Genomic DNA, 12,286 nt, shown 5'->3' on the forward strand with positions numbered 1-12,286 from the left:
GCGCAAGTTACCGAGGGTAGGGGAGGGAGTTCTACTCCGGTGGCAGCTGCCCGGAACCTATCGTCAAAGCGATCTGCGATGAACACAGTCTAGGTGCATTGAGGGCTCATCGCTTCGTTTGCGCACAAGCGAGAGGCAGAACGAAGGTCAGTTCGCTCGCTACTGCTGTAGCGCTTTCTCATTCGAGCGTTTTTACAGCGAGTGTGCGCAGTGTGCGCAGTCATCGAGTGAGATGCGTTCATGTTTGCTTGTGCGCGCGTGACACCATGCTTGTTAATTTATTTAGTAAGCGAATGTTTACAAGTTTATGCAGCCTATAAAGCTACTATCCTTACTTCGTATAGCTATCTGATTTGCCATCGCAATCGATGCTTCGCTTTTCGGGTGAAATTTGCGACATTTGCAAAAAGGTGCGCACCTAATTCCGAACCACGCATTTCCTACCACTCTTCTACCACGAAAGTAGCTCATACCTTGTCTTTCATTCTTTACAAAGTTATTCCTCGGAATTTTGAGACTGAAAGCCTACGAACAAATGTCATGGCTTTTTATGCTGGACCTTCTCAGACTGAAATATACTAAATGTACGAAACAATAACAGGATATCGGCCTACGCAAGAGGCCGCGTTTCTACCAGAAAGTTTGCCTTCGTGCATTGTGTTCGCCGCCAGCGTTTCCCGGTGGCGTTACGGTTACGTAAACTACAGTTGCTGGTAAGCATGGAAAGCAGCCAGGGGTCTTTGAATGCTACCGAGTTCCACTTTTAAAGGCGAAGCTTATAAATGTCCTCCAAATTTTTCGACATGCTGTTCTGTATGTTGTATGCATGATTAGAAAGAATTTAGGCACTGTTCGCTTCACTTTGCCGAGTGATGTAGCCTCTGCCTTACGGAGCTATGAGTCATAGCATTTTTTACTTGCTTATGGGAGGAACATGAATACTATCTGAGTACTATCTTCCCTGTGTTTTGCATCCGTGAAAGGTCGTATCTTGTGTCTATCGACAGGTGACGCGTGTCGATGTTGGTCCTCTGAGCAACAAAAAACTGAGATCTGCATTGCACTACAACGATCAAAAGTGTTACACAAACATGATGAAATAATATGTCGCCTGTGTGTTTACACTCAGTGACACTAACTATATACTGTAGTATACAGCTTAAATTTGCTGGCAGGATAGGAGGCGCAGCACGACACATGACTGACCAGCAACTGAAAGTTTTATCTCCCAACTGCTCATTGACGCAAGGGTAATAAAGGTTTCTAGCCGCAGTAGCGGGCAACGTTTTGTTTTTCGTTGCCCTTTAAGGAGGGTGAAGATAAGAACTACAGGCTTGCCTGCCGACGGCTTCGTCGGCGTTTTGGAAATGGCAGGCAGACAGCAGAGTTTCAAGCTTTTGACTACTTTTGTGCTAAAATGAAGGAAACATAAGGTACTTAGAATGGTGATCGGTACAGTTTAGCGCGTGGGCGCAGTTATCACAGAATTACCGTCAGTATAGTGCAAGTGCAACGTACATACCGAAGCTACCGAAGCATAGTCGAAAGCGTGGCTCTGACGTCACATCCAATCTGCGCGCCCAGCCGGGAACTGGTCGACTCGCTATCTTCGAGAACCTCAGCGCACTGTCTCGGATTTCGACAAGCGTGCGCCGCGAAATCAGAGCAGACCGGACGGGCGAGGGAATTCCCAGTGAAACGCTAGCCGCTCGAAGCCCAGCTCTCCATCAAACGAAGAAAGAGCACCGCGCACGTGCTGCTTCGTCGATCTCGTCTGTGTGATAACTCCCCGGGTCGAGAAGGCGCGGCGTGAACGGTGCTTTTGGAAATACGCCAAAAGTAAACGTAGTTGGGAGCAGGGAGTTTCCCTGAACATACTTCCATGAAAATTGCACATAAAAAAGAAATGCGAAAGTTGACGCAAGTTCTGTCAATTTTACGGCTTTGATTATTTTAGGATAGCATGAAATAATGTGTGTACAGGCCAAGCCTTTACAACAGAAAGAGCAGGCTTCGTCGTAGAGGCGGACAAGGCTTTCGGGAAATAAGCACTATGTATCTCCACCAAGTCCCATGTGAGCATGCTCCTAGGCATGCGCGCTCCTCTCATATTCTTCGAACGTTGCTCCATGATCTGTCGAAGCACCTGCTCGCGGGTTTCGGCACCTGACTTAAAGAGCAGAGCTTTCCCAGAAGCAAGAGTAGACTTTGTCGTCAGGAAAGGGAAAGACCTTCGGACCGGTGGTCTTCAGCTTCATTTTCTACCTCGTGCGCGTCATAGAGTATTGTAGTAATTGTTGTAAAACTCACACAATCCACAACCTCAAAACGTTAGGAACAAAGCTGCATTCTGCTATCTTTCTCTAATCCGTGCATTTGCATTTTTTTTTCAGACCATTTTTTGCTCCATTTCTTCTGTGGGCCGTCCGGCGCGCCGAGGAAGCCGCCCGAGTCCAAGGACTCGAGGCCGTCACCTAGGCTGGGGTGCTTATGGCCCCACCCCGCCCAAATCGCGGTACATTTGGAACAAAGTTTTCACTCACTCACTCTCTTTTAGTCTTCTCTGTAGAATCCTCTTTCGAAGTTTTCTTTACACATTCACAGAATAGCCAGCAGATTCATCTGCGCTGTTAATGATTTACAGCAAGTTGTAACATAGGTTACCCTCTTTGCTTACACACAAATGCATACACAGCATAATCAGCAAAACTGCTTGCACTCGCAGTTCTGCATTTAGGCGCATAAAACAACAAAGACATTGAGAAAGAAAGATTTCTTTAATGACTTTTTCTGTACAGTTATGACCATCAAAAATAGAAGTGGAAACACAGTTAAACCTCGGTATAACGCAGTCGGTAAGATCGGCAATTTGCTTCGTTATATCACAATTTTGTTATATTGAAATTCGTCCTTTTATGCAAATAAGTACAGTCGCCGATCGAGTTTTCTTTCACGTAAAGGGGCCGCAGAAATCCCCGAATTATCGGGCAATCGAAACAAACATAACTTAAATGAGAAAACAATTCATTTTGATAAATTTGGGAATCGGCGCTGAATGATAGTTTCACGCCACGTACGTCGACGATATCTTCATATCAACGGTACGACTCAAGCAAAGCCAGCCACGCTTTCCCGTGCACTCTGGCCCTGCGGCTTATAGCGTCGCCATCGGTGGGACGACGCTATCAAGAAAAGCGCTGGTAGCGGAGAGCGAATGACTGTCTCTCGCTCCAACGGGTCATCGAAACTCGAGGTTACGCAGCCTCTAACACTAAACGCACGGGAAGACGGCTTACAAGGTGCCATGCTCTCATGGCACGCCTACTCTTTGCACACGCGGCACATTACCTCCAACGCAGGGCGCGCGGCTGCGTATGCGCTCAGCCGCGCATGCACAACCCCGGCCCTCTACCCCCTCGAGCGTGCTTGATCGCGTTACCGCGAGCTCGTTCCCCTCCGCCTCTTTGCCTTTGATCGCGCGGGAAGGCGTCACTCGTGAGGGCACCATCTTTCTTGTCTCACCCTCACGCACTTTCACTCGCACCTAAAGCACACAGTGCACGGGCGCGATAGGATCTTATCGCACTTGGATTTTACACGGAACATGATGCGACTCCACCTCGGCAGTCGCTCTTGTCGTGCAGCGCGCGATTTGAGAGGTGCGCTTGCAAGCAGCCGCTCGTAGTCCAATGATTTGACCATCTGCGTCCGCGCAAGTTTCCATTTATTGTCTCGGCATTGTTTTGCGGAGGCAGTGAAATTTCGTTATATTGAAACCGCATACAAAGGTACTTTGTTATAGTGAGTTTTAATTACATTGTGTTCTATGGACAAGAGGTTATGAAAAGTTATGCTTCGTTATATCGAGCATTTCGTTATATCAAGGTTTAACTGTAGTTGTACTGATGGCAAATGAAAGAACATGATTCAGTGAACCAGACTAATGAATAACACATAATAAATAAAACAACGAACATGCATCACACTCTGCAGTCATGACACATATTCATGCGCAAGAAGCACAAGACGAATGCAGTCCAGCATTTTTTAAGAATTACAAGGGCGGCCAGACAAGAGCATACAGATGCATTTGTGTCTCCTAGCATTCAAGTCTCTGCATACCGTGGTGACCGAAGCAATGCTTCAGGCTGCTGTTCAGTTCTGAATGGCGAGGTGGGTAAACGCATTTCAGCTTCTTTCCGGTGCGCCGAGCAACTTTGAACCATGCTGGTGCCGAGGACTTCAAAGAGTGGCACAAGCATTTGTGAAGATGGCACGCCTGTCATGACACCAACGGGCAACGAGGATAGTGGCACTACCAGTTGAAGGGTGCCCGCTCACGAAGCAGGCGAACACCATATCGCTGCCACTCAGCCTGGCGAATCCAAAGCTCCTGAGCTGAGTCTAGGCAACTCATGATGGATGCACCTTTCCATGTTGTGATCCTAGGGTCTGTGTCCTGGAATGCACAAACAAGCCACCAGTTAGGTCGCCATGGAGGCCCCAATTGTTCCTCCAGATTCTTTGCCTGCTGGCCACCTGGATAGTGCAGAGACCCACTGATGCAGTAAGCACCAAGCAAGTTATGTAACCTTTCAAGAGAACAAATTGCAGCCACTTCATGCATTGTTGTGAAAATTTGCACATCTTCAAACCACCTTCATGTAAAACATATAATACCAAATATTAGAGCTTAGAGACCAGCAGGGAAGATCACCGTGCAAGTTGCAATCCATTAACACAGTGGCTTTACTTGTAAGGCCCTGCAGGCTGCAAGAGTAAGGTCATGTCTCATTAGAAAACTTCAGCTTGTCTGTAAATGTATAACCACTTGCAGAATACCGGGTTACCAGGGAGGTGCGCAGCAGCAACCACACCTGCAGCTCCACTTTCTTTTTTTCTAATATAACTTTCCTTCAACCACACCTGTAGCGACATGTGTGATGCAGTGTTTAACCAGAAAGTGCATAACATGGGCTCCGAGATTGCACGTGTTGGAAGGTTTAGCTCCGGCCATCCCATTCACATGGAGAGAGTATAAATTCAGTGGTAGAGGTGACCAGCTCCTTCTCCACACTACTGCATTCACAAGCAATGGCTGTTCATGCATTGAGGAGGCTTTCAGGTTGCTGCGGCTTGGATGAGGCAAGAAAAAAAAAACTTTTTCTGCTAATTACGACTCCTAACTAATGAGGAAATGACAGCTGAAGGTCTACAAAGGGCAGCATGCATGCTGGTGCCTATTTATTCTCAAACGCGTAAATTTCCTTCTGCACACTTACACCCGCAACATTCAAGTGGGTATGTAGAAGTGGAATTTCTGGGCAAAACTTCATCATGTGCTAGAAACACACTACACTCCACATTTTGTGAGTTACCGTCATCATTATCTACCTATATTTCTGCCCACCGCAGGAAGAAGGCCTCTCTCTGCGATCTCCAATTACCCCTGTCTTGTGCTAGCTGATTTCAGCTTGTACTTGCTAATTTCTTAATTTCATCCCCTCCCCCTAGTTTTCTGCCGTCCTCGGTTGCGCTTCCCTTCTCTTGGCGCCCATTCCATAACTCTAATGGTGTACCAGTTATTCAGCCTACGCATTACATGGCCTACCCAACTCCATTTTTTTCTTTTAATGTCAACTATAATATCAGCTATCCCCATTTGCTCGGTGATCCACACCGCTCTCTTCTAGTCTCTTAACATTTAGCCCCACGTTTTTCGTTCCATTGCTCTTTGTGGAATCCTTATGTTGTTCATGAGCTTTTTCATTAAACTCCAAGTTTCAGCTCCATATGTAGCACAGGTAGAATGCAATGACTGTACACTTTTCTTTTCAATGACAATGGTCAGCTCCCAGTCAGGATTTGGTAATGCCTGCCATGTGCACTCCAACCCATTTTTATTTTTCTGTAAATTTCCTTCTCACAATCAGGGTACCCTGTGAGTAATTGACCTAGATAAACATACTCCTGTACAGACTCTAGAGGCTGACTGGCGATCCTGAATTCATGTTCCCTTGCCAGGCTATTGCCAGGCTTTCCAGGTCCTCTGCATATTCATCTTTAGCTCCACTCTTACACTTTCTCGGTTAAGGTCCCCAATAATTTGTTGTAATTCATCTCCAGCTTTGCTGAACAGTACAATGTCATTTGAAAACCGAAGGCTGCTAAGATATTTGCTGTTGATCCTCACTCCTAAGCCTTCCCAGTCTAACACAGTTGACTCTTGCTACAATGGACCCTGATAATCCGACAAAAAGGGTCCGTTTTAACCAAAGTCCGTAATATCTGAAACGCCTCACTTCCAAAGCTTTTGTCGCAATATCTAACAACTTTATTGCAAAAAGTGAGTGACGAACGTCCAAAGTAAAAAAACTATATAAAAAAGTCGCAGTTTCGCCCGAAAGGCAAAACATTGATAGCAATATAAAATTAAGCAAGATAAGCGCGGAAGCAGCAGAGAACGAATTGACCATCGTGCTGTCTCTCGCTTCAATGCGAACTAAACGTTGAAAGCACAGTGCATACGAAGCAACCAGCACTGGGCGCACTTTGTTCACATCACATCGTTTTCAAGATACACCGCCCGTGCGGGCGCCCACTTTGTCCACATCGCAGATCGCTTTGAAGATATGGCCGCTGCGCGGCTGCACCATAAGCAGCAGCCGCCAGAGCAGAACCCCCTCTCTCTCACCTCGCCCCCACAAGCCTCATGGGCGAAAGAAGATGGTGTGTTTCCACCCCGCCTTCCTCCCTCCCTCCCTCCCTCGTGCGCGAAGTAGTGAGCTGCGATCGTTGGCTGACCTTCACAAGTCAGTTGTCAGCCCGTGTCGCCACAGCAAAAGTACATTTTATACACCCGATTTTGAAAAAAAAAATTTCTGCAAATTTTTTCGGCTGTAGCCGATAGTTCATTGTAGCATGGTCCATTAAAAGCGAACTAGGTTGCATTAATAAAGTAGGTATAACAAACTAAGGCTGAAATATGGTCCATTATGTCCGAAAGTCTGTTGTACACGGGTCCGTTGTAAGGAGCATAGACTGTAGCTTGAATACTTTTAAGCATGCAGTGAATAGCATTGGCGAGATTGTGTCCCCTAGCCTAACCCCTTTCTTGATAGGTAAATTTCTATTTTTCTTGTAAAGAACAAATGTAGATGTGGAATCCTTGTAGATATTTACAAAGATGTTCATGTATGCCTCCTGTACTCCTTGATTACGTAATGAATCTATGACTGCTGGTATCTCAACTGAACGAAATGCCTTTTCAGAATCTAGGAAAGCTATTTAGAGAGGTTTATTGTACTTCTCAGATTTCTCAATTACATTATTGATGACATAGATGTGATCCATAGCAGAATTTCCTTACCTGAAGCCACGCTGTTCTCTTGGTTGCTTAAAGTATTGCCCTGATTTTAGTGGAAGTTACCTTGGTGAATATCTTATAGAATACTGAAAGCAAACTAATAGGCATCAAATCTTTCAATCCTTTAATGTCTCCCTTCTTATGGATTAGTATAATGTTGGCATTCTACCAGGTCTCTAGTGCACTTGAAGTCGCGAGGTATTGCTTATAAAGGGCGGCAAGCTTTTCAAACATATCACCTCCATCTTTGATGAAATCGACTGTAATTCCATCTTCTCCTGCTGCTTTTCCACGGGTCATGTCTTGCAAGGCTGTTCTAATTTCATTGGTAGTTACAGAAGAAAACCTCTGCATCCTATTCATCGCTACTTTGAGTGAAGGTAACATTGCCCTGCTTATTTGCCAGCGCATACATCTTGCCTTGTCCTATGGCAAGTTTTCTTCTCACTGATTTCATGCAGCGGCCATTGTTAACAAGAGAGTATTAAAGGCCCCGTTGTGCAGAAAATCCGGCACCGGCGTCCAGCGTCTACCGTCTTGAGCATAAATCATTACGAACCACGCAAGCCCCCTGTGAAGCACAAAGATGTTCCTGAACTAATTGACTTTCTCAAAGTAAAATGCGTCAGAAAAATTGTAAAGTATGACCTACAAACATGATAACATTAGATTGTAATTTGAATATACAAGAAAATCTAATTCTATTACATGGAAGCCAAAACGCAAACGCAAACTTGCCAGAGGTGGGAGTCAAACCCATATATTCCACATTACGCATGCATAATAGTCAAACGCTCTAAGGCCAAACTTCCCTTTTCATATCTCACATGATGTCATTGTGACACTGCCGGCCTCACGTGTGGTCATAAACTTCATATCAAATGCAGCCCAGATAAGAGAGAACAGCCTCCTTACTCTTGGCCTGGTGATTATTTCCATCTGCTCTGGTCGGTACATGATGGGAATCTGGACAGAGAGGCGATTCTGGAGCCACGTGTGGATGCCGGGGAACATGCAGCCACCTCCAACCACAAGCACGCAGCTGAACATTTTCCGTTTCAGCTCCTCCCCGTCTGCAAAAGGCACATGTTTTACTTGGTTATTTATTTTTCACAATTGAACTTCACCTGTCTGAAGCGATGCTTAGTGGCTGCATGCTTATTTGGCGAAGCTCTAAAGTTGCCACTAAGAAAAGTCAGAAATCAATATTTCAGTTGTGTTGCGGTCCTTACAAAGTCGTTCATTACAGATACATATACAAGGCCATGTCTTCTCATGCGTCATAATGCGAATTCAATAACATTTATTAGTGATAGTTGGCATGACCTCACTCCCTGAGTCGTTTTCATGTTCATTAGGGTCAACCAGTGTCAACTGCAGGAATTCCCAGGTGCTTTGTGAAAATTTGATAAACGCAATGCCTCATCATGACCTGACTCGGGACCTGCAGATTGCCGGCCCAAGACACCTCTCAGCCGCTCCAACAATGTTACTACCAAGAACAATACTATGCCTCGCCTCCTCTTGAGTGCTCACTAAAATGGCTGTGCATCCAAACTGCACAAGTTGCCAGGCAAACATGAATTATCATTTTCGAAATATCTCTTTCAAACTACCACGAAATGGTATTCTCGGTTGATCGCTTTCAAAGATACGATCACTCTCGCGAGATTTCGCATAACTTGGCATCAGATGCAGAGCAAGATCATTCCATGCACGCAACAGCATTTCTCCAATGCATACTGTCACCCATAGTTGCTGACATGTCCTGTGCCAAGTGCGAAAGTGACCGTATTTTGTATTCCTAAAAGCAATCAACCAATAACATGGCCCCTTTGCACTAATTTAAGTCCGGCGACACCAAATCCTCACACGATGCCTGTTAGGTGGTATCAAAAGCAGCATTCTTGAAGCAATGGACGTATACCTATTTCGCACGATCAGCCAATCGTGGCAAGATGTAGGGCAGCCCGTGTTGCAGCAGCCATCTCAAGCATCATAAACAAGTCCACGTCGGTGAGACATGGATCTGTTTGTTTTTGCTGCACTTTCCTCACGCCGAGCCGCAAATTATGCAGTGCGCTAGGTATGCAGAAAACATCATCAGATGTTGTTAGTACTAAATACATGCAGCCATGTCACTTGAAACGGGTGATAAACAAATAAAATGGGGGCCATGATGTGCTTCTGGCGCATGCAATTGCTTCCGGCGCTTGGTTGTTTTTGTAAACAAAAGTGCTGGCACCCATGAAAGCATAATGCGGTAGTATTTTACACAATTTAAGTGCAAAGCAAAGGCATTTGAGCCCTTTTTAGAGTCTGCTAGCCTTGTGCATGTAGGTAATATGCGGGGTAACTTTCAGGCACACTTTGTTGATGCGGGATTGCAGTCCAGCGACATTTCGTTACTGAGAGATATGAAATGTGTTGAATCCTATGGCAATTTGCTGGGGATACAAAAGTGTTTCATTGTCACAATAATTTTGTTGTGGCAGAATTTCATTAGCAGGGGTTTTGACTATAATATATTGCTAGTGGCTTGTAACCTCTTAAAGAGTAAGTGCGGTGATCGTTTATATGAACTTACAGATATTGGCGAAATTTGTGACAGCACATTCAGGCGGCCACTAAAGTCACATGCATCAGAAAGTGCTATAGAAAGTTGGCTAGGTTTTAGGAAATAAATTTTAAGGACTAGTGTGCACCCTTCCGAACCATGGCTATCGGAAATATGGTTCCTACTAGCCCCACTGTGCGTGCCACTTATGATGTTACTATCATGGTGGCAAAGTGCAGCTGGTGACACCTTGCGAAGCAGTCTTTCAGTATATTCTGGTGAGTTCTACAGTCATATTCCGCTGGTAGTACAAGCTCTCGAATACTATATGCCGGCTGCACTAGCTGTTTTGAAATGACAGGTGATTGGAACCGGGCACTGCTTTGCAAGAACACATATGAAGCTGTTTCGTTATTTAGACGGACGCGTCTAATGGAAATTTGTGGCTAGGTGTGGGAATGCACTGGGAACAAAAATGACACTGAAAATCTGGTTTTGAGACCAAAGTGCTCCTGAATTATAACTGAAGATGCCAGCATCTGTGCGGTTAATTTTTTATGGTTTTTAAGGGTAAGTCCACATACAATGAGCTACTGATATAACGAGAACTTCTTATGGAACTATAGAGTTCGTTATAAGCAGGCTTGACTATATTATTGCTTGGGCTGTTTAGTAATGCTCTGAAATGTTTTTGTGCGCAGCCAATCTTTTTTTACTGTGGCCACGAACAATAGCATGCATCCTGCAGTTATCTAAAAAGAAAAAAAAAATCAGGTCTCATTTTATTTCCATCCTAAAAAAAAAGAAAAAGAATTATAGAATCTATGTCCCCTTCAACATCTGATATTTCAAAGTACAGTTGACTTCCGTTAGTTCGATTCCAACCGATGGTCCTAGCCGGTGCCGATGCATTTCTATAGGTGCAAACATTCGTTATTTCAATATTAAATTGACCTACGCGGGATAATTGAAACATGACCAGTCAGCACACATGTGCCTGGCCCCTTTGGGGACCCCACTAGTGATCCCTTTAACGGCAACATGTCTCAGGAAAGCTTAGAGCACGGTGAATGCATGAACACACGTCATCTCCCATTGGTAAACGCCTATTTTTGGCCGGCCCTAAGAAAATTTTTAAGCCAACACGGTAGATCACACTTTCTAATTATTATATTTACACTCATTTTAAAACATGTGTTTCTTTACCAGGAACATTGGGCCAAAAATTGACCGGGTGGTGCAATCTGATACAAAAAGCGACGTTCATACGCTTTACAGCATAACAGAGCTGTATCGGGGCAAAGTTGACTTCAAACATAACCATGTGGCAAAGCTAACTTTAGAAAACTGGCCACCAATTGCAACACATATTAGACCCTTGCCGATTTACGCAAACAAATCAGATGCACATATATTTCTACTTTGTTTAGGAGCTTTAATGTAATTTCTGTTAGTTTTCTATTTTGTACACATAGAAAGTGGGTGCACATTTGATTCTAGGGCAAGTAAAAATGGGCCAAACACTGACAAATGAATCAGCATTGTGATGTGGCTTTTCTTTTTTAAGCATTTTTGCTTAACTCTTTCGGGACCGGGGAAAAAACAGGCAATTCTGATGGGTGTCACAAATTATTTTTTATTACGAATAGTCATTACGCTATATTGCTGCAATGTTTATCAAAATGTAGCTAATTAGATGGTCTTTCATGCATAAAGAAAGGTTAGACTTAAAAGTGATATATAATATTTTTTAAAAAATCTCAAATTCAAGATTTGCTGAAAGAACAACATAAAAAAGTTGGAAAAGTCATGGATATACAAGTGGAAAAACATAATAAAAAAAATTCAAGATATACAAAATGTGCTACAATGCCTCCTTTCTTGCTTGTGAAAATTTGGCACGCGTATCTACAACTGTCTTTTTTTTGTGTGAAATCTAGCTTGCACCAGTGGTCAGCCACTCAGGTCCCACGGTTCTTGTGCCACTCGACGAAGCAGTTCCGGGCAGTCGTAAAACACAAGTGAACTTGGCATGTGCTGCAAAAGACATTAGTTTTGAGCTCGATTTTCTTCTGCTCATAGCACAGCTTGCAGTTTCTGCGTTTTGCCACTTTTTCCGGCTTGTGGAGTGCATGTTTTGCGACGGGTGGTGGAGGCGTGTGTGCTTGCTTGGCACCGTCAAGATTCAGAAGCTGCCGAATGAGCTCTTCTCTAAAAGCTAGGTGGTCAAACCCGGCAGTGCGTGCCAGCTCAGGAATCTCTGGGTGCAATGTGCAGTGAGCTTGGAAGAGTACAAAACTGTTCACACATGCAATATCGATGCAGTGGAAGAACAGAGTCTTCCACCACCGTACGCTTCTCAT

The 12,286-nt window shown here is 44.5% G+C and overlaps 2 protein-coding genes across 4 annotated transcripts in view; both read right to left on the bottom strand.

The window, feature by feature from the left end:
- LOC135903559 (salivary anticoagulant protein P23-like) overlaps window positions 1-1,664 on the bottom strand; it is a 35,294-nt gene extending 33,630 nt beyond the window's left edge. Inside the window, exon 1 of the mRNA XM_065433873.2 lies at window positions 1,523-1,664. The gene's annotated coding sequence lies outside the window, so the exon portion shown is untranslated. The remainder of the gene's footprint in view (window positions 1-1,522) is intronic.
- Window positions 1,665-2,758: 1,094 nt separating this feature from the next.
- Window positions 2,759-12,286, bottom strand: part of Arp8 (Actin-related protein 8) — a 41,296-nt gene continuing 31,768 nt past the window's right edge. For all 3 annotated transcript variants that reach the window (XM_065433870.2, XM_070532120.1, XM_065433871.2), the window contains 2 exons: window positions 8,282-8,439; window positions 2,759-4,459 (listed from right to left, as the gene is read on the bottom strand). In XM_065433870.2, coding sequence (XP_065289942.2) covers window positions 4,316-4,459; window positions 8,282-8,439 — 302 coding nt within the window. In that variant the 3' untranslated portion in view covers window positions 2,759-4,315. The remainder of the gene's footprint in view (window positions 4,460-8,281; window positions 8,440-12,286) is intronic.

This window comes from Dermacentor albipictus, chromosome 1 (assembly GCF_038994185.2).
Source record: "Dermacentor albipictus isolate Rhodes 1998 colony chromosome 1, USDA_Dalb.pri_finalv2, whole genome shotgun sequence".
NCBI classification, from domain to species: Eukaryota; Metazoa; Arthropoda; class Arachnida; order Ixodida; family Ixodidae; genus Dermacentor; species Dermacentor albipictus.